The sequence below is a fragment of the Pomacea canaliculata genome, linkage group LG5, assembly GCF_003073045.1.
Source record: "Pomacea canaliculata isolate SZHN2017 linkage group LG5, ASM307304v1, whole genome shotgun sequence".
Classification (NCBI taxonomy): domain Eukaryota; kingdom Metazoa; phylum Mollusca; class Gastropoda; order Architaenioglossa; family Ampullariidae; genus Pomacea; species Pomacea canaliculata.
This window is the reverse complement of record NC_037594.1, coordinates 8,676,015-8,699,637: the sequence shown is the minus strand read 5'-3', so window position 1 is coordinate 8,699,637 and position 23,623 is coordinate 8,676,015. Positions and strand designations below refer to the sequence as shown.

Below are 23,623 nucleotides of genomic sequence, written 5' to 3'. Positions count from 1 at the left end.
TGAAGTGTATAAGTAAGTTGTTCCTGCCTGGTGAGGCTGTTTGTTGCTCTAATACTCCTGTCGGCGGCCTCCAAATGGTGATGTGAAGTTACTGAGAAGTTGGGGCACTAAGAGGTAATGATACTGTAACCCGGCCACCCTCTTCTGATACACCGGGCTGCACCCCGATTAACTGAAAGAGATAAGAGAGAATTGGTAAGCGAGAGTAGACGGAAGGGAGAAATGAAAGAAGAGCAAAACGGGAATAGAGACCTCAGCCTCACACTTACACATTCTACCCAGCTAACATCCTCCATACCCTTTAATACCCATGGACAGTAATCAACACTAATCATAGTCAGATATTAAAGGTGTAGAATTCCACCCGCCATACCAATGACAGGACGCATAAAACCCTAACAGAGCTGACAAGTTCCAGGCCCAGCTCCGATCCTGTTTCTGCCTCTCTTGCTGCCTACCAACTGATCTTTCTACAACTTTCTTCTTCCCTTTCCCGTCTTTTTCCACATCAGCTCTTATATCACAACCTACGGCCCGGGAGCCACATCCGGCCCGCTCATACACAGACAACATAATTTCATGATTAATGTCGTGATTCTGGCAAAACCGCCATCTTCTGGCCCGAGGGTTTCTATCATGTCCACTGCGGCCCTCGGGTGAGAAAAAGGTGGGAGACCTCTGTCAATGAATAAGATATCGGACTGAACAGTCTCTTGCAAGGCAGCCCGTAGTAGTAGTGACAACAACAACAACAACAGGTGTAGTGCGCGGTGTGGTAGGTGAGCAATAGGTGTTGTGTGACAAGCTGTGTGGATTAGTGGTCACAAGGTTTATCGCAGGACGCCTAAGACAATTAACTACTTCATTAATTATTAATGTACATGATCTTTAAATATGTCAGGCTCTCAACAGTTCATAATAATCTACCCCTCGTGTTTTTTGTGCGCCGGTGTTTACAAGGTAATTAAATCACCACTGCACAGCACTGGGGTCGAGAGGTCGGGACCGTGATTAGCTGCTTCTAACCATTAGCGATTAGACAACTGCTACTAGTGAATAGACACAGCTGCTATTTGCGAGTAGACACAGCTGCTCCATGTCAACGAGGTGATCCATCACAGGTGGCTGTTGCTGGTTTTACGAGAATGTTATTGTACAAACACCTGAGGTGAAATCGATTTGTCCCTGGGGTGGTTACAAGGGGACAACAGCTATCTTTGCAAGTACTTTGATATAATTATCTACAGCGCCGTCACAAAGACAAACTGCAATCTCATCAAACAGTGTAATGTGTAACTCATTACCATGTAACACCTATGTTTGTTAACAGGGGAGAAAGCTTCGTGACTTTCTGTGTCGACCTGCTGACACGAGTTCCTGACCTCCATCTTTGGGCGGCAAGTTGTTTCTACAGAGACCCACCGGCCGGGTGGTTAGTGGAAAGCTTAACCAGACCCCTCCGCTCTCCGCCGGTGGTTGTCAGAGAAGTGCAGAAAGATGTGAACATTTCTGCCGACTTCTTACGTACAGTCCACCCGTACAGAGAGCGCGGGGTACCCGACCACACAGACGGCCCACCGGTCATTCGTCTGTATCACCGAGGTCAGGGTCACCCATCTGACACCTCAGAGAATTGTGTCACGTGCGGTCGTGAGATCGCCAATGTTCTAAGCAGACTTGGAGTTGGTGTTGCAGGTATGTGTGGGTGTTACATGATGACAGTTTATTTGTTGACATTTCAACAGTTACCTGCGCAATAAATAGCAAGCAGACGATAAACGGTCATCAAACGACTTTGTGTTAGTGAGGTGTCTGTAAATTTACACCCTGACATTACACAGGACATTATTGTGACATCAGTCTGTCTGTCAGTGTGTACACTATATTTCAAAGTGATTTGACGAAGACACTCAATTGCATTGTTAACAGAAAATACTACAACATCCACGACCGTCACCTGCAGCAGAAGCGGCACAACGCCACCCTGCCTACAGTGGAGAGACGTCCTGGTGTTGTATTGTGTGGGCGTTAGTGACGACTCGGGTATATTGACGGGGCTCAAAGAAGCGGGTATCCCAGTACGGGTGATGAAGGATGATGACGTCGAGGACGTGGCCACAGCCCGCAGTGACGTGGTGTGGGTGACGGATGGAGATCGTGTTCGTGGTTTGGAGAGAAAAGTCGTCGTGTGTCTACAGCCTCATAACCCACTTGTCACCATGTCCAGGTGTATGTCACAACTGGTGATTGTCTTCCCTGATCGCTAGTCTCCTCCACATGAATGACACTCGCACACCTGTCACCTGTTGTAGTGTTGTGTCTGTCTTCCAACAGTCGTTGTCATTAATTCTTGTCTTTGTCTTCACGCCAGTCGCGATGTCTTTACTTGCTAGTTGTACAATGTTGTTTTTTTTCTCGTCGAATCCCAAACATTGTCATCCCAGTGCTGTCCGTCTTGTCCGTGCTTCCCATGATACACAGCTGTGAACACGTCACACTATTCACTCTGCCAAACACACGCACGTCAACTTCCCTCTTGTACATTTTACCTGCCAGTGTATTGCAAGTTCTTCCTCCTTCTCACTCTCTCTACGAGTGTGACGTCAGTTGCCCCACAGAATAGAAAAACCGAGATGAGTGTGACGTCACGTTGCCACCAAAACTGCAAACACAAAGAAACGAGCGTGACGTCCACACAGAAAGGGAGGGTCTGAAGTGGGAGCAAGTAGTTTGTCTGCATGCATGTGTCCATGAGCGGATTATCTCAATTGCAGTCCAGATGAATGAATGCAGATAACGTGTAATTCAAAGTCTGGAATCTCTAAAATACTTCCTCTGTGTCTGTCTGTCTGTCTGTGTGTCTGTCTGTTGTCTACTGTCAAATTCCTGTCGGAATAGATGCATATTGTCGGCTTAAATGGCATTCAGTTTGTTGATCAGCAGTTTGTTGTAATATTGCTTTTTCCCGACTGTCAACAGCCTGTTGTTGCTTTTTAAGCTGTTGTTGTTGAACTAATGTCTGTCCTGTATTGCAATGTGCACACCCCACCCCCACCCCACTCGACCAAAAGTCATGGCACTGCCTTCAACAGAACTCTAAGCTATTTACAGTATAAAGCACATGTGAAATGTAATTTTAAACTAGTTTCAATAATTACAGTTAGAAGAAATTAACTGTTCTCACATCTAGGAAGTTTTGGTGTTTATTGTACTAGAAAATTCCCAGATATCAGCTGACCGGCGTATTGCGAGTAGGGTCACCGGCTATATACCTAACTAATTAACTGTTCACGAAAGGAAGAACAAATAAAAGCTCTTTATGCAGGTGTACAGTGACTTTTAAAAATAAGGCAAGACAGTGACTGTGGCGTGAGAGTGTGATTACATGCTGTGAGACATGGTGTGATAGTGTGGCGTGAGAGTGTGATTACATGCTGTGAGACTGTGCCGTGAGAGTGTGATTACATGGTGTGATAGTGCGGCGTGAGACTGTAATTAAAGGCTGACATGTTTTGTGTGTAGACCTGTGTGTTTGTGGCGATGGTTTTGGATGACAACCTGTGACGACACCAATGGTTGCACCAACACACACCTGACCATTGCATGCTCTTTTAAAAAACAACACAACTATTCCTCCTCCATTCTTACATTCATTCTGCTCATATACTCAGCCCTTGTGTCACGGACTCACGAGCTGGTCCACAAGTAGTGGGATGGGACCTGAAGGGTTGTCTGCACCCTGACACCCGGACTCTCGCGTCCCCAAGACAGACTGAAAGGCAGTTTCTGTGATAAATGGGTTGAGCCTAGTGTAGTCACCACTTCCCAGAATTGAAGACTAACATGGCTTCCCACACTGTGATGTATATATCTATATAGCTTACACACAACAACATGGCAAGCGGTCAACAACCTCAACACCACAGATCTCATTACACGCCATGTGGTGTCAATGTGATGATTGTTATACCCACGTTGGTGGTGTATTGTGTTTATCATATATCGTGTTTTGACCCACTGTATCCTATTATCATACAACATGTTCATTTACATTGTGTGGTTGTGCACTGTGTCGTATTGTATTTGGCTTTAGTGTACTAAGTGGTATGGTGGACCCCATCTGTATGGTACCTCTATTGTCGCAAGGACTAGTGTCACCTGTAAACACCTCACGTGCCTCAACGTGTATCAACGAACACCGGTCATGACGTCATGGTCAGGGCTATCTCGGCTCTGACCCTTACAGAAGGCGCTGCCTGTCGACCTTGGTGACGCAAGGGTGATCTTGCTGAAAGCTGGGCTCACTGTGTAGGCGCAGGAGACCTCTAGGAAGTGGATGGTGACCATCTCATCGTTTTGTGGCGGATGGGCGGGGAAGCAGTTATGTGCTGCCGACGAACAGTCCTGGAAGCCAGATTTATTGTCTCTATGACTGGTAAATGATAAGTCTATGTAGATGTTTGATTTTCTAAGCTATTAGCTATAGTGCTGTTCATACTTCACATATGCCTATGTTCAAAGAGATTTATTTCACTAAAATTGCTAATGTGCACTACATGAGCAATTCACGGAAACATTAGTCTGTTCAAAGTTCAGAACACCAAGTCAAAACAGTCTGTGAAATGGATATTTAGTAAGAGGAATTTCAACACACCTGTACTGACAGTACACATGCAGAAAGCCCTGACATTGTGTCAGTGCATACTCTAACAGAGTCCACATCATTAGTTCTGACAGTGCATGTAGACCTTCAGCATGAAGGTGCTAACATAGCCATAGACTAACAGTCTTATATACTTTCTCTAACAGTGCTAACATAGCCATAAACAGTCTTTACTTATACTCTCTAACAGTGCTACCAGCCATAGACTAACAGTCTTATATAGCTGGTCTAACAGTGCTAGCATAGCTATAGACTAACAGTCTGTACATATTCTAACAGCGCTAACATAGCCATAGACTAGCAGTCTGTATATATTCTAACGGTGCTAACATAGCCATAGACTAGCAGTCTGTACATATTCTAACAGTGCTAACATTCCCCTGAGTGAGCAGCGGCTGAGTTCGGCTCATCTCCGGCGACAAGACATCGACTGGTGGTGGATGCCGACAACAACAGTGAGAGTAAAAGACAAATACACAAATACAAAACCAGAGACAGACAGCAATGCACGGTTGTGGACACAAAAACTATTTTTGCGATCATGTCAAACTCGAGCTTCAAACGTTACCAAAGGATTTGTTTATGTGTTTCAAATGCACTTCAGAAAAAAATCATTTGAAAACGAAGATAAAACTGTCCGATTCTATATTCTTTTTATGAGTCCCATGGGGGTTAGAGGATAACCTCTGTGTTGCAAGCAGATAACTGTGGTGTCCAGTCACTTAATCCCCAGACACTTCATCCCCGACACTTCATCCCCGACACTTCATCCCCTAGACTTTTAATCCCTAAGCACTTCATCCCCGACACTTAATCCTTATAAATCAAGTGCAACCTATACTAGATTGTTGGATGCAGTTAGAGAGCTAATGCCTAATGCAGCCTCAGAGACAATATATAGTAAAAGACTTTGAGAAAGTTGCGATGACCGCTTTTAGAGAGAAGTTTCAGTCATGTAGAGTAACGGGCTGTTACTGTCACTGAAGTCAAGCAGTATTATGCAAAGTCACTGAACTGGGGATGAGAAGTGACGATGAAGACGACGAGTGACGGGGAATGGTCAGATGCCTCCCAGCACTAGCCTATGTACGTGAAGAAGACATTGTCGATTCCTTCGAATTGCTTGCAGAGTCAATGCCACAAGCCCACAACATGATCGCATACCGGAACTTCTATCCTACTTCGAGCATAGGTATATACTGTATACAGTGGAACCTCGGTTAACGAACTTAATCCGTTCTGGAAAGCTGTTCGTTAACCGAAATGTTCGTTATCCGAAACAATTTTTTCCATAAGAAATAAAGGAAATAGATTTAATTGGTTCCCAGCCCCTGTTGACTCGCTATTTGAAAGTTACAGGCTGTATATATATAGGTATTTGTTTTAATGTGAACAGTTATAATACAATATAAATGGAGTTAAATAAACATAAAAACATTAACGAAAGCATTTAAACAGAAAACTTGCCGTTTTGACGGCGTGGTTGGAAACAGGTGTGGGGAGGAAGGAGTGGAATTACTGCTTTGAATCCCCTCTCCATGAGCACGTGACATTATAAAATCGGGGAGACTTCCCTTTTCTGTAGCTTTGAGGTTGAAGAAAAAAACTTGTCCAGTGTCTGCTTCTTCTGCCTTTTTTTTGTAAAACTCTTCGGTAATACGACATCACATTACGACAGACGCATGCCACCTTCATACTTTGAAATCATTTCCTTTTTCAATTCATTTGTTGGCCGCGTCCTTGTCATTACCTCACTACTATTAATTGCTCTTAATCTTCTTTGGAGCCATGATTGAGGATTATCTTATTAAAATAAAGCACAACAATCACTAAATAAGAAAGATGCGCACAGGTAAGGAACGACTGATCGTAACTGTCTCGAGCGCGAATGATGACATGCTGGTCGGTCACGTGTGGTTCACGTGGCTGTTCGTTATCCGAAATTTTGTTCGCTATCGGAGACAAATTTTTAACGAAATTTTTGTTCGTTATCCGAAATTTTGTTCGCTATCCGAGACAAATTTTTAGCGAAATTTTTGTTCGTTAACCGAAAAATTCGCTATCCGAGGCGTTCGCTAACCGAGGTTCCACTGTATATTGTTAAAGAACATTAAATTTACTAGCTTATATGAACTTTAACTAATGTTGTTGATGTTCAAATGACGTTGAAGTTAATAGCATGATTTGAATTTGAATTTTAATTAACTTTTTCGCTGACTTCATAATTTTTTTAGTTAAGGATTTAGTTTAGGGATTAAGTGTCTGGGGATTAAGTGCTTAGGGATTAAAAGTCTAGGGGATGAAGTGTCGGGGATGAAGTGTCTGGGGATTAAGTGACTGGGAACCGATAACTGTAGGCCCAGGCTTTGTATAATACGGGTAAATCGTCTTTGCTGTACCTTTTCTCACAAACCCGGACATGGAGCTGAGGTGTACTGTAAGACCTTGTCAACAATGCCACCGACTAGTGTCCCGGATGGAGGAACAGGGCAGACATTTACGTAACCCCAGTTATGGAGGGCAGGGAGCATGCAGGTCACGCGACTTTGCATGAGCTCTGTGTGTGTGTGTCACGTGGTTGTCGGCGACATTATGCAGTTGGTTTCTTCAGGGAATAATCCCTCGTCTAGTCATCTGGTAAACACACAGAATATCAACTTTCATGTTTACCTGTGTGACTGCAGGTAGGTGAACAGGTTGGTTGTTTTCCTTCACCGTCAATGAAACAGGTAAAAATGAGTTCATGTTCCTCAGACACAAATCACACGAAAACTAAGAAAATATGTCAGTTAGTTAAAAGCGAGAGTAATAGTAATAAAAAAATTTTCAACTAACGATATCTTATATTTTATGATCATGGGATATGATTTTGAGTTTTCAATAACAATAAAAAGGATTCTTTACAGTACAAGCAGAGTTTGTTGAGGGTACAACTGTAACACTGAGCCTTGCAGTAGACTAACTTTGACCCACAATAGACACCTTGACCCACAGCAGAAATAGTTTAAGAAGTCAGTGACTCATCGTTGTTTGTATTGTTGTATTCTCTAAGTCTAAGACAACACACGTCCAGTCACCACACGAGAAACCAAAAGCGAGTTGGCAAAACTGTTTTTCGAAGAGAGCAATTTGCCCGCTGGCCGACTGTTTCACAAACCAGTTGAGCGGACTGTTGGTCACACGGCAAAACGTTCAAATCCGCCGTTTCGAAAACTTTGTGGACGACAGTAGCTGATGACAGAGTGGATCTGAACTGCCCCTTTTAGTTTAGACATGTGTGTGTGTCTCAAAGCCAACATCTGGTGCATGTTTGTTTTCAGCACTTATACTTCACACTGGGTTTACGGTTCATTTTCTGCGACGGTTGTATTTGTTGAACTAAGGGGCGATTACCTTATAGCGTAACTGTAATTAATTATGTCTAATTGCGCTGCTCTATTTTAGCAATAAAACTTAAAAAAACAATACCCCTCATTTGTGTCACATTATAGACCCGTGGTTCTCAAACGGTGGGGTCATTTTTAAAAAGTTTCTTATACCGGTATTAGTGAAATTGCAACGTGAACGGTGAGCAAAACAAACCAGCACATAGAGGCCACGATGAACAACACGCTGTGTCCGCCATTTTGTTGTATTTTATGTTCCTTGTCCGCCCCACAGGCTTCGCTGAGTTCGCTTCTGAGAAAATGGGACACGGGAATGACACTGTATTTTCATTTCCCGAGCAAGCTCATAAGTAAATTGTTCGTTGTTCTCCGGTTTCCCGGTTACAGCCATTCGAAGATTTTTTTTTAAAGACTATATGCAGGCCGCGGTAATGACTTCGCCCTCCCTCGAGTTACATTTGAATAGCGCCCCCAGCAAATGCATTGCCAGACCCCTCCTTCCAGCGAATTGAAGTGGCAACAACTGAGACAGGAAAAGCCCTCTTGCCGTCACCTCCACAGCCTTCCCTCGACCTGTCTACATGGCGCCATCATCTCGAAGGAGAGAAGGACTGCATGCCCGCTGGAAACAAACATTCCCAAGCTTCAGACACTGGGTCGTACCACGGTAGTTCTTTGAGATCTCGTATCCCTCCCCCACCACCACTGTCCAAAACATTCATGATAGGGGAAAGGGGGTAGCTGAAGATCTGCCTGCATGGTAGCCAACGAAATTCTCCGTATGCTCACGTCCTCACTCACGAACACATGTGAACAAATGCACAGAGTCATTAGCATCTTATTATTTAATGTGATGACATGCTGCAGCAATGTCAGGTAAAAATTCTCTTTGTTGACTTGACATACGGCAGCATGACTGTGCCACCATAGCCCGACTACGAGAGGACCTGTACAGCTTGCAAAAACACTTCTGGAAGAGACTAGACTCGTTGCCCGAATTTTTTTGCTCTAAAATCAGTTAACGCCAAAAAAAATAAAATAAAAAATAAAAATAAATATATACTCTAGGTGTAAGGGGGTGGGGTTGTCTGAAGACTTTTAATCTTTTTCTGCTTGATTGACCTAGTCTGTACATCCCGATCCCCTGCAGAAATGCACAAATCGCTGTTATCTGAGGGCCATGAGATAAAGATGGCTCTCCTGATCATGCATGGAGATGTCAATATTCAAAGCATTCTAATGTGCCTGACATCACAGCACAGGTGTGTGGCTGCTGGTATGTTGAAAATTAATGTAAAATGATATTTTCATGAAATTTTATACTTTTTGAAAGAAAAGCTTGTTTCCGTTGGCTGAATCTAGTATCTTCCAAAATGAATATAAAAAAAAAACAAAAAACAAAAATGATCTCCAAAACTGCATAAACAAAAGAAAAATGATGCAAGGTATGGTTTCATGTGTATTTTTGACTGCTGCTCTTAAAGACTGAGATATAAAAATAAAGAACAAATCGAGCGCCAAATTTCTCAAGAAATGGCACCATATAAATGTCCTCTCTTTGATATGGCAGTCCAATCTTGAGATTCTGGAACGGTAAAGTGTAAACACAAGACAAGCCACTCTTCTGTGATCTCCAAGCATGGAAGATGCACACCATATAAAATGTCCTCATTTCGATATGGCAGTCCAAGCTTGAGATTCACTGTTGTAAATGCCCAGTTATTTAACCGAGAATAAAAAAAAAATATATATATATAACACTTGTATAAAGCTGTGACAAAAATCACATACTCAGAACCACTGCTTCACGACTTGAAGAGGAGTAACTGTTCTTCGAGTTGACCCCACTGCTTCAAAAAGCGAGCAAGGTCAATACCGGCGGCATCCGGGAGTCATGTAAAAGTCCTCTATTTGACATGACCGATATAAAATTTTAATTACATGCAGAGAGTTGGATGCAAGGGAACTCATGATGCACCTCTCATAATACTAAATCCCTTCTTGAAACAATCTTCTCAGCTTCCCTTTGACTTCTTGAAGCTGCCTCCTCTAAGAAAGTATCGCACAAAACATCACCTCCTGAATGCTACTCAAGAGTGGCAAATACAAAGGTTTGTCATGAAAACATTCTCAATTCCAGGAATCATGGTGCTGGCAGTTTTTCGTGATATAATTATGACACCACTGTCTGTTGTCCACAAGAATCTGCTGAACATGCATCTGTAGAAAACAGCTGCCACGTAAATGTCTTTCCTTTGACGTGATGCAGCTGTTGTCTCTATGCATCAATTATTCCCCTGTACACTTTGTATAAAAATAATAGCTAACACAGCGTAACACAGTTAGTCTACTAACCAGAGTTAACAATTACGATGGAAGCAAGAGAAACTGGGAAAGCTGCAATCAACAATGATCATAATAATAATAAATTGCTCACAACTCAAATCCAGCATAAAAACAAACTTTTAAAAAAATAGTAAAACTAATAAAAACACATCTTTAGAACCTAATTTACTATGCAAAATATGTGGCAATATTAAAAAGTCTACTTCAAAGGTTCCTTTACCTCTGACCTATTTCTAGTACAACTACAGGACTGAACACTGATTAGAATATTTGGCTGGGGTGGGGATAAGGAACTGGTGTTTTAAGCAGAGCGAGCAACTAAGACTATATCATGGTAAAGCAACTGGCCCTATAAATAGGTGCCATATTCATGAAAAAGAACACCATACTTGGGACGGCCAATCCTCACTGTATTTGTGACAGGCGCTAACCACAGTAACACCAGACTGCCCAGGGTATATGGCTATTCTCAAAGTAGATTTACTTCAAATCCATAACTAGGGTCATTGTTGAGCACCAATACTTCAGGCTTTGGACCTTTTATCAATAATGCTATTGTATACTGGCACTCACTTTTACTGATTTTTTGGCATCTTTTATGGGCTGTAAATCAATAAGATAAATTTGTCACTCACTGTGAGGTGTGTGTGGCAAAACTTTCTAAAGTGCAACTGTGGTCCATCTTTTTTAGTCCCTAAAATTGTATAGACTATGAGGTGCTTACTTTTGTGAGCCACACATTAATACAAGATTGTCTGATAAAGATACTCTCCAACCTAACTCTAAAGGCCCTTCTAACTGGACAAACATCAACTAACCAAGTTTTTACATTATGTTTAAAAAATATAAATTGCCAAACTTTGTTAATGGCATCATATCATAGCTTAATTTGGCTAAAAATGGCCATAACCCACTGAAGAATGTTCCTAAAAACTTTTCAAACAACAAACAGAATTAATTTTCTTTAAAGATGATGAAGAATATCAACACCACAGAAACAGTACATATTAAAAATTTCAATGTAGGAATTTCCTTATGCACTCAACATGGGCCAATATTGAGTGTCCTTTCAGTCATCTGACCACCTGCCCAAGCAAATATAGATTCCACTCAATATCAATTTCTGGATTGGATTAGTACATACCATCATTTTTCACATAGCGTTGCACTTTGTTTCTTGTCAAATGCAAGGTTGCGCATACAGAAAATACATGACGTGACACAAAACTATAGGGAATCTGAACATACAGAACAAAATGAATATAAATTCAATGACCCATTAATACTAAAAGTTCTCCAAAATCTGAATAAGCATTCTAAAAAACTGTACTTTGGATTAGTTCAAATATGCAGCATACCAGTGTTTCCCATCATGCAGAAATGTGTGCAAATCATTAAAGAGAGCTAATCATGTAAAAATAAAAAAAATCTAAGGGAGATAACAAAAATGTAGAGTTTGGTGTCTGGAGTAAAACACATCAGAGGTCTCACGGCGTAAATTATTTTGCTATAAACAAGCCAAAGGAAGTTTACATATTTCATCAATGCTTGTTATTTAATGTCAATATCACAGTTTATAAGAATAAAAGCATGCTGGTAATAATTACAGTAGTTTGTTGACATGAGAGATCATGATAGATGATTACATCTAATTCTTAACTACTATTAATTTTCAAATTATTCTTAAATAATTCTTAAAAAAATACAAGTCATACTTTTTTTCTGTGAAATATTTGTAAAATTTCCAATTTTAATCGAGGGTCTGTTCATTGTGTTCTTAAAACAAAACAAGGAATATTTATGGGAAACACTGGCATGCACTGTTCTTTGTGTTCTTTAAAAAAAAAAAAAAAAAAAAAAAAAAAAAGGAACATTTATGGGATGGAAGGAAGCTTCGCTACTTTTACTTTTAGACTTACAAAGTATGAAAGGCTTAACATTAATCTCATGTTAAGCCCTTAGACTGCTGCTAATGGCTGTCTGCAATAAATAAAAAAAACAAACTGTAGACAATTCTCTGATTATGAAAGCACCAGATTATTTCCCTACGTGTCTGCATGTTGTCCAAAAAGCTTTTAAAAAAACCAAAAACCATAAAAAAAACCACAATGAAATAATGTTTATACTTATCATCTGGGCACTAATATACCTTACTGCTTGACAGTGACAAATACCTACATGATTCTACTGTCCCTCTCTCTTACATTAATCCCCGCATTATACTGGACACAGATTCTTATGAAAGGTCAAGAAAACTATGCCAGTATAATTATAATACCATGCTTCATTCACACACAGAGAAAACAGACAAAGAAGTGGGGTTGGGAGAGACAAAGGCAGAATCTCCTACAAAATATTGCTTTGAAAATTATGCCAAACAATTTTAAAATATTGAAATTTTTTTTAAATGACTACATATCAACTGTGTTTTCCCCCAACATCACCAGTACTACAGTTATAGACTGCTATAGATGCTAAGTCTAGACAAAGACAACAGAATGGTCCTGAACCTTTTCTTCGATCATCTCAGAATAATGTCACTGTCTACACATTAAAAAAAATATCTGACTGAATGCATACTATTAAGAATACAATAAACACTATGTACATCAGGCATACACTAACAGTCCTCTTGTTGACTTTGCCTGAATTAATAAGGAGAAAACGGTGCAACATATTAGATATGCACAAGTTACAATAGAAAACCCTTTACTGGCTATTTCTGTTTAAGATTACTGGACAGAAAACAAAATGCAAGAAAACGAAAACCATCATCCCTGTGATTTGTGATAACACAAATAAACGCTGAAGTGGGCTATGAATGCTAGAAACCCAAAATAAAGTGATACTTGAGATTAAGATTTTGACCAATACATAACCCCTTTGGGAGGAATTTCAGTTAAAAATGAAGTAAGGTCAATGTCACAAAGCCTCTACTATATCAAAACTGATCATCATGACAAAAACTGTTAAATCAAAAGTGTAAACTTTGGACAAAACATCACTTTAAAATGCAAGCAAATCAGCATAAGATAGAAAAAGTTTTAGAGAAATTACGTTAAAAAGTTCATTCTTTAAAATACTGCTATAAGGCAGGAATAGCAAGTTTTTCTATGTCATCTTAGTTAAAGGTCACACCAATGAACATTGGTAAGGATCGGACTTTAAAGAGGACTGTCAACAAAGTCATAGAAGGGGTTATAATCTATATCTCTCAAATTTTGAAACCATAGATGGAAAGTCAACATGCAAAGTCAATGATTTCCTGGAAGCTTTGGACAAGAAATTAGATAATGTTGAAAATTTAAGGGGATTTCTTTTATTGTTACTAGTGAAATGTCTTTTAAAGGATGAGGAATGCAAAGCAAGAGCATGTGAACACAAAGTTAGAGAATGATGAAATTCTACGATAAAGTAATTACTGTAGTCCACACAAACCCAGCAAGTGGAGCTACAAGTAAACTGTAACACAGTACGATGGAAGAAGTGTAGATATAAATAATAAAAGGCAATTAATCAAAACCCAATAAAGTCAAAAGGCTGCATTACAAGGATAAAAGGGAGTCTATATTTGCTATGAAATGGAAAATGAAGGTATCTACTGATTATCCCACACTCCAAGATTTCCACATGGTTTGTTACGACACATAAATAAAAGCACTAGCATACTCTGTATACAGTGAAACAAAAATTATTACAAAACCTAACACCTACAAAAAATAAAAAGCATCGGCCTTTTAATCTTCCAAAACCAAGCAAAATCTCTCCTTCCCACAGGAAAAAAAAAAATCTAAAGCTGACAATACAAGAAATGCATAAAAAAACACACACAAAAAAAAGGGAGGGACCAAGGATTGGTAGCCAAATCAAAAATGCAACTAAAGATAAGCACACAGAAGAATGAAAACAAATACCTATTTCCAAGTATTTTAGGGAAAGTGCTGTTCTTAAAAATAGGAGACAACAAGGGGGAAAAACTTAAATAATAATAATCCTTAGATATCTCCTTGTTTCTCTGGCAATCCCTCACAAGTGATGAAGGACAAAGACTCTCATGCTCCCACTGGACTGCCTCTTCCCCGGCAGCAGCAACTGTTCAATGTTCAACAACTCCAGCAGGTTTCACTCTGGCCTTTAAATACAGGATATACACATATAAGAAAAACACCAACTATTGGTAACAAAAGCATCCTTACTTAGTTTTTTAATACTTTATTGACATATTCATACACATTCAAGTATCCCCAATCATGAAGAGTCAAAAATACTTTAACTTATATTCTGGTGAACTTTTAAAAATTACAAAATCATATTATTTTAAAATATAAAATTATATTTATTTTTCAAACCTCATACAAAGTGTATCTTATAAAGCTAGCAGAAGGAACATCTCTGATTTGAATAACCAGGGGAAGTAAACAGAAGAGAGATTTTGTTTGCCATTACATCCCTTGGAGGACTTTATTCTTATTTATACATTATAAACAAACAAAATATGCATTGACATCCTAACATTGCCTTCTCTTAATAACATGAATGTTTATTCTTGTCAGAGAAGGAAAAGAAAGTGTTAGCTGTCTCAGTACATCCACACCTGAAAGAATTTTACTTAAAATGTAGTGTTTTAAGCATGTGAATTCTTAAAACAATTTATGCACATATCTCATTTAGCCCTGAAGTTTAAATTTGAATTTTACTATTATATGTTTGTTATTAATCTATACTAAATCATTTTTAATTTTGAGAAATGTAAATTATGCTATCATTTATTTGGCAGATTTATACTGACACTAAAAGGCACAGATTTTTCTTTCAATTTCTTTTAAAGCAAATCTAGAAATTATGCTTTCCTTGTCATCAAGAAAAATTATAAAACCTCAAACATACAAAAACAACTTCCCATCAGTTTCTTTTAAAACCCCTGTTGTTATAGTGTGCTTGATAATCAATGCTTTCTCTTTTCAATAATTGAAACTCTCCTACTTATTCTTATTCCTGCACTATTATAGTTGATGCTAAAATTAATCCTGCTAAGCAGATGCTGACTTAAAACGCAAGCACATCAGGTAAAAGGCTTGTGACACCATATGTCTTATGTTTGAAGCTGAACTTCCCAAAATGTGTGAAATGCAAGCTCTGCTGGTAAGACATGGCATTTCTTTTAGCAACATGCTTTTACACCATGTCATTTTATAAGACTGTATTTAATTCTCAAAGAAACAGGTTAAGGGAAAACAGCTGCTTCAATTCAAATTAACATAAACCCCATGAGTGCAGATGAACTACATTGTGAGATATGTTTTAGTGATTTTGCTTAAGTCAATTTAAATTCATTGTTACATGGAAACAATATCCTAGTATGCTACTCAAGTTTTTATTTATTCTAAATGTTAACCAATCAGCAACAAGCTTAAAACTTTTGTTAAACAAGTCTGTTGGCCTTAGTACTAAAGATTATATTTTGTGGAGCCATCTTTCTCAAAACTGCTGATAAACAAAAATCATATATAGTATATATGCACATGCTTTTTCTGCTGTCAACCACAAGGCTGTATAATGCCAAGAACTTGTTCTTCCTTTGATTCAGTGCTTGAGAAGAAAAAACGAGGCGGAAGCACAAAGGTTACTGGAAAGAAAACATAGCAAAAGACACCACCCTTGATGCAGAGCTAAATCACTGGCAACTGCTTTCACTTCTGACATTTCATGTGTTCTGCTCCTAGACAAAAAGTGTGTCAGAATGTTCCCTACTTTTCTTCTGCACCACTTTATTTATCAAAAGCTGAGAAAGTATGTCTAGTCTAAAAGATATAAAATGACCACAAGATTTATTGCTGTAACTAAAAGTAGTTATTTTAATCACAATCTTTTCAATGATTCTTAAACTGGATCATTTTATCAGATTGCAATTTCAGAGGCAAATAATCCGTTCTGCAATAGAGAGAAAAAGAATAAAGAGACCCTAATTCTAGTAGTAATACAGGGAGTCTCCAGGTTATAAACAAGTTACATTTTTAAGTCCATTAAACTGATTTTGTAAGCCAGAAGACATGTATCATAAGTTACTTCCTATGCACATGAAACATTTCCAAATACCATAAAACACAAGAATAGTAGTGTTTTTTTTACAATAAACTACTGTCTATAATTTAAGACTTCTAATAATAGGCCTTATTACAGCCTTTCATAAGCACCAAGGTCAATAACTGGGACTGTTAACTAGGGAATGCTTGTAGCAATAACATTCATTTTTCACTCTTCACAATGAAGCCAATTTATCTTTCCCTCTATCTCTCCAACCTATTACAGTTACCTACTGATTATCATTAACAAGGTCAATTTATTATAATTTAGTGAAGCTGAAAAGTTGTGTTCATATTTGTCACAGGTTATCTAATGCTAAAGATGTGTCCTATTGCCATTAAAATAAACAGTCAAACTTATACAGATTTTCCTACACTCACACAAAAACATAAATATAAATAGATATTTAAGGTCTAGTCTTCTTCCCAGTCTTTCATTGGAAGTGGGGAGGGAAGGGAAAAGTTAACTCTATAGATTTCTTTTGTGACTGAAAAAAGAAAAATAAATTGCACAGCACTGAATGTAGTATATATAATCCTGTGTTGAAAGGTGGACACTAGGTTTGAGTAGTGTAACTTAGCATGTTAAATCATCTGGGATACAATGTCTGCATCTGTGTACTTAAAGTACCATTTATTTTCAGAAGACAAATGCATCCGAGTTCGTCTTGCCATAGTTTAGCTGCTACTCTGCTAGTGTTAACTCGCTAACTATCCATTTTCCTAGTTTAAACCTTTCTAAATGTATTTAAAAACAAGACTGGGGAAACAGGAAACAAGCCTGCATTTGTAAACTGACATTGGATGTAAAGCTTAATATTTTTCATAGCAATTAGCAAAAAAAAAAAAATCTGATTTCAATTAAATGAACCTAAATGTGGACATAACATATGCAATAATTTTAAAACACATAACACAGACATGCAGGGACACACATGACCACTACTTATGCTCGTCCACACATGTAAATACATGCACACACTCATCTACACACATTCATCTACAGATACATATGTGCACACCAACACACACCCTAAAATCACCTGAGTGATGTGGCAGCATGAACATTGACACCATTGACGTTAACGCTGCCAACTGCCGAGGACAGGTATCTCCCATCATCTTTGCTCTGATGTCGTCGTGTTATTGCAAACTTGAAAAACTCATAGACTGACCATGAAATGGCTGTGGAAGGCATCTGGTATATCACTCGTGCCTGCAGACCTCGGAAATAACCCTGTATGCCACAAAACTCGTAAACCGTCCTGAAAGCTGCAGCCATGCCATTGATGTATGACAAATGAGTCCTTGCACATGCTTCTTGAGTGTTCAGAAGAGTCTTGCAAACGTCCAGAGGCATTGTAACTGCTGCAGCCACAGCCCCTGCCATTCCTCCAGAGCACATGTGGGAAAATGGGTCGTAATGCCGATCTTTGTTTAAAAAGTCCTGCATGGCTTCATAGACAACAAACTGAATGCTCTGGAAGGGCACATTCATGAAAAGCTGTGTGGTGTAGCTGCGATAAAATGCTCTCACACCTTCTTCCTTGAGGACTGCATTAGCACAATGCAGACACGTCCTATAGCTGCTGTTGAACATTTGCATTCGTTGCTTCACCACTGCACAGACGATTAAATCCCAGAGAAGCATTAACAATAGGAGAATTTTGAGTAATATGTTGTTGTGATTTATTTTTCAAGCCCATATTATTTATGAGGTAAGAAATCCAACATTGCAGTGGAACAGATGTTACACGTATGAAAGCATTTCCACATTCCCAAAGTTTGAAGTCATCACAAGTAGTGTGATTCAATCCAAGGCAAAGGTTATTGGAAGACACCCATGGAGAAGGACATGCAAGAAAGAAAACAAGATTTTATACATTTCAAAAAAAAAAAAAAGCTAAATACAATGAATATCTAAAATATTCTTTAAGAAAGAGAAGTGGAATAGTAGAGAGAGTTTAAGTGGGTGAGTATGTGTATGTCTGTAAAATGACCATCAAGAATCTTTTCTTAATTTCTCAGTTAAAAATATTTTTACATCATTTCCCAAAGTGAAACAGATTTTTAAAAAAAAATGCATATTAAAAATTAAACAAGAAAACAAACCATCAGCAGGATTCATGACAGCATCATGAAGAAGAGTGGCTGCGCATCCTGCCATACCTTAAAAAAAGTAAAAAGATTTATATAGCATACTTTCAAATTTTGTTCCAATAATCAGTTTCACCACATTTCAGTTCACTGCAAAGTTTATCATTCATAGAGATGAAATGTCAAAATTAATGAAAATGCTATGCTGGGTTATTATCACACAGCTTTGTTCTTACATCAGCTTGATTTTGAGTACAATCAACAATCTCTGTATGAGGGAAAAAGACGTCCCATAGCCATAGCCATAGAACTGCAAAACCTTACCAACAGACAGACTGAATGCTTATGTAATGGAAACCAAAACTGACAATAGTAAAGTCGTGGCTGCTGGTGATGGCAAAAGAAATATCTACATGAACAATGGTACAGCTCAAAGAGCTTCAAGTAATTGGCAACCACCTTCTCCAAAGATAGCAGTTCCCCAATAGATCTTTGCATCAGGATTGTGACAGCAACAAGATCTGGTGCAGCCATAATATCTGGTTTACTAGAAAGTATAGTCTGTACATGTTACTTGCAGTACCGATCCTGCTTTATGTACCTTGACTGTTGTTACAAAGAGGAAAATCCTGGCATTCAAGAAAAAGTGCCTGAGGAGGCTGCTCCAAATACTGAGGACATAAAACCAATGTCTTTGTACAAAGCATGGTTGCCATTGTCAAAGGACACCAGAAATTCCTAGTTCCAACAGTCAAGCAATGTAAGCTGGTTTGGTTTGGCCATGTGACCTGGTAAAACAATTTGTTGAAGACTGTCCTTCAAGGTGACTTGGAACGTGAAGAAGTGGACTGATCATTCTGTGCAGGAATTACTCACTATTGCCCAAGACAGGCGGGAGAAGGTGGTCTTATCAGCTGCTGCGTTTATCTATGTGATCCCAAAGACTGGCAGTAGTCAAGGGATAAATTAATGAACGAATGACAGAATAACACAAATCAACATACAGCTATCAAACTTCAAACAGACATGACTTGTTATAAGCAACAGTACTGAAAACAAATAGAGGAGCAAGGCATAGTGATTCACACTATTCTTTCCCTGAGCTAAAAGTAGAATGAATGGGTTGAGATTCAGTGAGACTTAACACTGCTTGATGGATTTAGTTCACAATTCAAAATGTGAAGTAAATCTGCATTTGTGTCCGTGTATCATGGGGCTTAATGTATTACCAGAAACAGTACTTACCATTAGCTAAATGATTTCCTTGCTGTCCATTACTGAGTCTGTGTTTGACCTCTTCATAGCAAGCGAAATACATGGCATGAGCAGGACCTGCACCTGTTACCATTGCCCCGAATCCTCGCATAGTGCTACGAAGACCCTCATAACGCATGATTTTATGGGCTGCATCTAGTAAGCTGCGGTAGTCAGCTCTGGGATCAGGTACCAATGCTTGCATTCTGGTCTGAAACATCATATGATGATGCAAGTTTAATGCAATTATAAACTACTAGGCACTTCTAACATATTTTATAAAAGTTCCAATTACATGACAAAAATGTATGCTAAAACTTTAAGTCATTAAGTGTTTGAGGTATCAATCTTTCAAACACATTTAATATAGTGTATAAATACAAAAATATACCATTTCTATTTCGTGGATTTTCGGTTATAGCGGGTGGTTCTGGAAAGCATCTCCCGCGATAAACGAGGGATTACTGTATTAGATTATGAATCAGCAAACTGGTTTGCTAAAGAACCCCAGAAAACAATAACAACCTATAATAGGGGGCATCCTAAACATCTTTTGTAAAGGATTAATTACTTTAAAAGTCTTCTACAAAAAGTGATGGAAAATTGTAATCTTAGCCCACGTTTTTGTCAGATCTTGTTAACTCTGCATGTTGTCTGTTCTAACATTAGTTATGTTTTGCAAAATACAGGCATGCTAGTAAAACTAGATTTCTATCTTTTGACACATCATCAAATTCTGCTTTACATGAATCCGATTACTGTGATGACATATTGCCCTTCTGATGTCACTTGGGTCGTGGATTTTTATGTGCCTTAAGTTCCTCCCCTACCAGTTAGATCTGTCTGGGCAAAGCTACATTTTCTAACCTCTGGCTTGGTCTTGACACAAATCCCTCTTATTTTCAATATTAGTGCATGAGTATGAAGATGAATAATAGGCAGACGTTGTATCAGTATATGGAAAGAAGAAAAAAAAAACATTAAACACTAACCCGCTTCTGCCACATTCCATTTCCATCGCATGGACAGATAAAACACTAGTATCAAAACCCTAAAAGCAGTAAATGCAAGATAGCAACAGTAATTTCTAAACTTGACAAAAGATCTGAAAAAAATTTTTTAGAACATTTTTTCGAAGAACCACACCTCAAGTCATATCACTTTTGTAAAGGTCAATGCTACGTACTAGGTATCTTCAGACGATATAAGTGCAGTTACACGTACCTTTACGCAATCCACTGGGTACATCACGCTGTGCTCCATAACTCCAGCTGCGGCACCCGCAATCATATGTGTCGTCATTGTAGTTGATGGCGGCAGGCTTTCATAAGGATTTTCGTCCTCCATAATTTTTCGTAAGGACACGAAAGAAATATGTATTTAACAACTCACACTAATCCCATACATAAACTTCGGCCCTCATGTGCCTTAGGACACGACCACAGTCGCCATGTTGGCCTAAGGGTGTTGTTCAGCCAATGAGAGCGGGCGTTTTTTCGGGAGGGTCCACTGCAGCGGAAGGGTAGTTTTTCAGACATCGATTTCGTGGGCACGAAAAGTTAAAACAAAAAGCAAATGTGCAATTACACGTCTGGAAAACGTTTCAGTACTGAGAATAAATGCATCTCCATTTTACATTTATCATAGTTATTCAATAGGACAGCCACATCGAATTTTGACTTTGACAATAAAGCTGGTGCAGGTGATTTATATACATTATAGTCTTGATATGATGACTCGACACTTTACTTATCGGTTGATCGACGTATATATATATGTAACCTGTACCTTTTCTTCTAATAGTAAATAGATAACAAATAATTTAAATAATGTGCCAAAGAATTTTGATCAATGTCTACGTCTACGTCGCGCGTTTTAATTCACTTCGAGTTGAGGAAGTGTCATTTATATATATCCAGTCATCTTGCGAAGGTAGCTGGAGGGTGAATCGTGGTGACAATCGAGTGTTGGTGGAGCACAGTGGCGTAGGAACCAGGGGGGCAGCGGGGGCAGCCGCCCCCCCAAGGAAAATACAGGGGGGGGGAGAATATCCTTTTGCCCCCCCCCCCAATATTTGAGACGTAATTCCTCACAAAGAGCAAAGAACTGAAGAAAGGTAGGGGAACGTAGAGAGGAGACGGTCATCACCGTCACAAAAGCGGGCCCTGAGGCAAGTGGAGGCTCTTACACCTCCGACGATCAGATCTTGCGTGCGTGCAGTACCCCCCCCCACATCCTTTTTTACGAAATGTGCGAGTGCGAACGCCGCTCACTGTCAGCAGGGAGTTTGCCCCTCCAACGCCGAACATCTTCCTACGCCACTGGAGCATTAACAATAAAATATGGCATATGTATATTTAGTCTTGACTGTGACATCTTCGGGTACATTGCTGGCAAATAAGTTTAAAATAATGACTTTTTTTTCTCATAGGTTTAAAGACAACGTCGCGATGTCAGATTATTCCCACAAACCATGGTCAGGCAGACATGTATAGATAAATGGGAAGCAGAGAACACGTACACAGATCTTGCGGGGCTACGACAAGCAGTCAGAGGTGCGTTGACACCGTCAGAGCCCTCAACCACATACGGTCCAAACATTTATGCGTATGGCGTAACATTCTGTCATGTTTATAGGCCATATATAACCCATAATTGCAGAAGAAGCATCACGAATAATACTTGAAACGATTGACCATTAAATTTGCGAAAAACTTGAACATAAAAGAACAATTAGCCAGCATCCGTTCCTTCCAAGAGGATAGTTTTCATCATAGCTTTCAATCATGATCATCATCCATCCTCCCTTAGCCGGTATTAGGAGTTCCAGAAGCAGACCGGCCCACCTGAGGGGCTAACCTTTTCTTCTTTTTCCCAAAAGTAGGTGCAGTGTATGTAGTATGTATGCACGTGTATAATCTATAGCTGTTACCCACAACCTGTAAACTCCGAATTGTCGTCTGGGATAAAAAAAAAAAGTGTTATCTTATCTAAAACCCACTAATACACAAACCCTTTTCAAGTCTGCGTGATTATAGAGTACATTGCTCCATTATTCGACCTCACCTCCATCTGTTTGATCTCTAATGGTCACCGGTCGATTCGACCATTTACTGAGTCGTCCACGTACAACTCAATTCGACCACACGGTTCTCACATCGAGAGAGATTATTGTTGTTGTTGTTTGTTGTTGTTGTTGTTGTTGTTGTTTTGTTTTGTGTTTTTTTTTTTAGGAAGGGAAAGTGCTGCAACCTCGCGATGATTACTCATTGTGGGGGATGGGGATCTGGGAAATGTGATTATGGGGTAGTGAGGAGTTGGGGAGGGGTGTGTGTGTGGGGTGATGGTCGATGTTCTGAGGCGCAACAGGTGTTGTCTACTCTTGCTCTTGCCATCTTTTTCTGTTGGTGTCCATGTTTGCTGAGATTGCATTGGTGGTGGACTGTGTTTTTGCCCTCTTTAATTGCCTGTTGCTAGTCTATGAGATCTGCTAAGCTTGCATCGGTGGTATACTGTGTTGGTGCCCTCTTTTCCCGCTGCTGTTACTTGCTATCTGTGCGTAAGAGGCCTGTCGAGTCCCCCATGGTGGGGAGCTAATGGTTACCGCATTTCTGTGCTCTGTTGTACTTGTATTTCTTGGTTTAATGTGTTTGTCAAGATAGTATACTCCTAATCCAGTTGTATTTGTCTCTGGATCATGGGATCCATCAGTGTAGATTTGTGCATGGTCTTTGTGTATGGCAGGGTTATGAGCTTTGTTCCATCAGTGATTTGGTTTTGGTGTTGTTCTTTGT

The 23,623-nt window shown here is 39.3% G+C and overlaps 1 protein-coding gene across 4 annotated transcripts; it reads right to left on the bottom strand.

The window, feature by feature from the left end:
- Positions 1–8,875: 8,875 nt before the first annotated feature.
- LOC112563668 (mitoferrin-2-like) lies at positions 8,876–21,311 on the bottom strand. 4 transcript variants are annotated; one of them, XM_025237889.1, is made up of 5 exons: positions 21,054–21,311; positions 19,821–20,040; positions 18,591–18,647; positions 17,511–18,098; positions 8,876–16,326 (listed from the first exon to the last, which is right to left on the bottom strand). In XM_025237889.1, the coding sequence occupies exons 1-4, from the start codon at positions 21,174–21,176 to the stop codon at positions 17,518–17,520; spliced, it is 981 nt and encodes a 326-aa protein (XP_025093674.1). In that variant the 5' UTR covers positions 21,177–21,311; the 3' UTR covers positions 8,876–16,326; positions 17,511–17,517. The 4 variants fall into 4 exon arrangements, with proteins under 4 accessions (XP_025093674.1, XP_025093675.1, XP_025093672.1 ...); XM_025237890.1 differs by having other exon boundaries at positions 8,876–14,527; XM_025237887.1 differs by having other exon boundaries at positions 17,522–18,098.
- Between the last annotated feature and the right edge of the window lie 2,312 nt (positions 21,312–23,623).